The 3050-nt window shown below is 49.9% G+C and overlaps 1 protein-coding gene across 1 annotated transcript; it reads left to right on the top strand.

The window, feature by feature from the left end:
* Positions 1 to 894: 894 nt before the first annotated feature.
* On the top strand, positions 895 to 1983 carry PENARI_c067G00123 (uncharacterized protein; the record flags this gene model as incomplete). Its single annotated transcript, XM_022637595.1, has 5 exons — positions 895 to 1121; positions 1179 to 1416; positions 1474 to 1573; positions 1644 to 1831; positions 1879 to 1983. The coding sequence occupies 5 exons, from the start codon at positions 895 to 897 to the stop codon at positions 1981 to 1983; spliced, it is 858 nt and encodes a 285-aa protein (XP_022482549.1).
* Positions 1984 to 3050: the final 1067 nt, after the last annotated feature.

Raw genomic sequence — 3050 nt, 5'->3', positions numbered from 1 at the left:
TGTAAGGGGGTGGTTCATTTGGGGTGTATGGAGGGATGGCTCGCCCATCGATTACCGGGAAATAACACCTCTTGCCCGCCACAGTACGTATCCCATCACCCTCTGTTACCCGGTTCATTCACTAATACAGATACAGTCGATGTCATGGATCGTTCAGTGCTCTCTTACGCTCATCCGCTGTTGAAAATACTACTGCCGAGTCGACAGCAGAAACACCTCTCGATGCCACATACACACTTGTAGAAGAAACAAGGGTTCCAACAACACCTCCACAGCTTCGGTCAACCCCACCTACCCGGCGTTCAGACCGTCTTCAGGTCTCAAGCTCATCTCTTATTCGTCGATCGCCTCGATCGAGGCGGGTTCCCGATCGCTTCCGACCATAGTCTAGGCTTCAGATGGACGAGAGCTGAGTGATGAATACACGAAACCATTTCATATACTGCATGAGATTCGCCCTGGGGCTATGTACACCGTATTCAGCACCGTCGTGAGTAGACACAAACAGTAGTCCATTTTAAATCTCATTGAGGATGCATGACATTAAACCGGTTGGAGTTTGCGGGGCAGTGCATGAGCAGACATGGTTGGGCCGTTGCAGGGCCGGCTCCACCGCGGTGATCTATGTCTAACCGCAACTTTGAACGCTTGACCACCAAGGAGATTGGACAACCGTATACACAAACAGCCATGCTCGGCTCGTAAGGTCAGTGTCAAGCTTGCTCCGCAGGGAGTCAGCAGTAACCTTCCATCTCTGCGACCTCATTATAAACATAGTGATTACCTCAACGTCTCTGGATACAATATTTCCGCTGCTCAATGTAGCATTGAGCAATACGACGTTGCTTGGATACTTTAGAACCAAGTCTGCCTTCTCGAAACATTCCTTACAAGATGGATTCAATCCAGCGCCAGCCCTTTCAACCTCTGGAGCTGTGGCGTGACGGGACGCCCGATTGGGCGACTTTGGAAAGAACATCTCATCCTTCTGCGCCATCTTCTACGCCCCAGCCCGATCCAGCGATAACCCCGTCTACTCTGGCTCTGCCTCGTCCAGCGCTGCAGAAAGATCAAATTGAAGTTCAGACAATTCACCCGGTCTTTCGAGACCCCTGGCAGACGTATGAGGCGATCGTGGTGATTTTTCAAGGACAGTCTGTCTTTCTGGCCCGACACAGGAAAAGCAAAGCAACACTCGTCAATATCCATCTTTTGAAGCAACAATCCTCATCCATCAAGCCATTGCTGGAAACAATCAGCCAATTATCTCACCCCAGCTTTCTAGGCCTGGTAGCGTGCTATTGTTGGGAGGAGCAGGTGTTTCTGGTCCGGGAGCCAGTAGAGCTCTCGGTGAGTCACATCCTCGCATCAAGGTGCACTATCACTGAGGGTGAGATTGCTGCAATTGTTCGGCCGGTACGTACTACTCTCAAGGGTCGACATGAAAAGCCAAACGATGCTCATGCCCGATAGGTCCTCGAAGGAATTCAATATCTGCGCTGCCAGGGGAGAGCACTTGCAGTCTTAAGTGCTGATACCATGTTACTCACGGAGTTCGGTGGTGTCAGGATCGGTGGGTAGATACCCGAGCATAACTGGCGGACCAGGTGAGCATGAGATCCTGACAATTGGCAATGTGGCAGCGGGAGTGGAGCAAATTTGCCAGATCGATGCAGCCGAGATGGACGCAGCCACGATGAAGCTGTTTGCTTTGGCGGAGGTGGTAGAGAGACTGATCATGAAGAATCCTTCGCAATACCCATGGAGTGCCGAAGTTAAGGGTCTGCCTGACAAGCTGAAACGATGCAATTCACCGGAGAAGCTGCTACGCGTAAGCCTTGACCGCCCAGCCCTTTGAGCCACATGCTGACCAATCAGAGCAAATTGTTCGAGCAATCGGGGGACGAGGGCGAATTGAAGATGCTGGTGAACGCGGCCAACAAGACAGCTTATCACAATCTAGAATCGTTCAAGCGCATATGAGCGTAATGATGCGCCGTTGCGGAGGACATCAGTTCCTCTTATCAGTTGGCTGGCGATATAATACGATCGGAATGTTTCGTTCTACGGCTGATGGTGCAGAAATTGGAGGCAATTTGCAGCTCCATCTGAGATCCTTGCGATGTCTTTCTTGGTATAGCCAAACATCATCCACGTTCCACTGACTAGCAAAGTACTCACTACGATTACTTTTACCGCCGGATATTACCATATACTTCTGGTCCCTCTTAATCTGAATGGATTTGTCACTACCACTGCCTTCGACCCTGCTCTCAATGTGCGCTGTACGCTTTGCAATTGAATTCAAATACACATGTATGAAGGTAAGCAGCTCATTGAGATTGTACGATTGAGTGAAGGCAACAGGTGATGATTAGTCAATCTACGAATCAATATGCGCATCGTCTTTTGTCTTGTGTTATTAATTCTCGTTCTCAGACTGAATAAGATACCATAAAAGACAGCCAGTGAGCTGTTCTGGTGGAAAAACATTGTCAGACATGGGAGAATCTCACCCGCTTTGTTGGTAGCTGAATTTGGCCTCTTCCGTAAAGATAGCTGTCCTCGCCTCCATTCCCAGCAAATACGTTATCCTTTGAATCCCTCTCGGGGGGCTCAGCGAATATGAAATCTAGGAGCAGATCTTTAACGGAGTTCTTATTGCTGATGCATGCCTCGATCCATGGCGAGAATCCGTCGAGGTCCTTAATATCGGGGTTGGCGCCTCTTGAGAGTAGTAGGCTCGCCACTTCTCTGTTGCCTCGGTAGACAGCAAGCCAGAGCACTGTTTGGCCCTGACAATTTGGAAGATCAATCTTAACACGAGGGTGTTGAAGGAGCCGGTTCACGACCGCAAGTGACCCATTCTCCACGCCGTACCACAAAGCACACAGGCCGTTCGCGTTTCTCGTATTCACGCGCGGCTCTCTCTTACGCAGCAAGAGACTGGTAACCAGGTCTGAACCATATTTTGCGGCTGTCATGAGAGGAGAGAAATTATCGACCATCGCATCTACGTCGGCTTGGTAAGAAAGCAAGGTCTTTGCAAA

The sequence above is a fragment of the Penicillium arizonense genome (genome assembly GCF_001773325.1).
Source record: "Penicillium arizonense strain CBS 141311 chromosome Unknown PENARI_contig067, whole genome shotgun sequence".
In the NCBI taxonomy this organism is placed as follows: Eukaryota; Fungi; Ascomycota; class Eurotiomycetes; order Eurotiales; family Aspergillaceae; genus Penicillium; species Penicillium arizonense.
The sequence above is the reverse complement of the archived record's forward strand: the minus strand, read 5'-3'. Positions and strand labels throughout refer to the sequence as shown.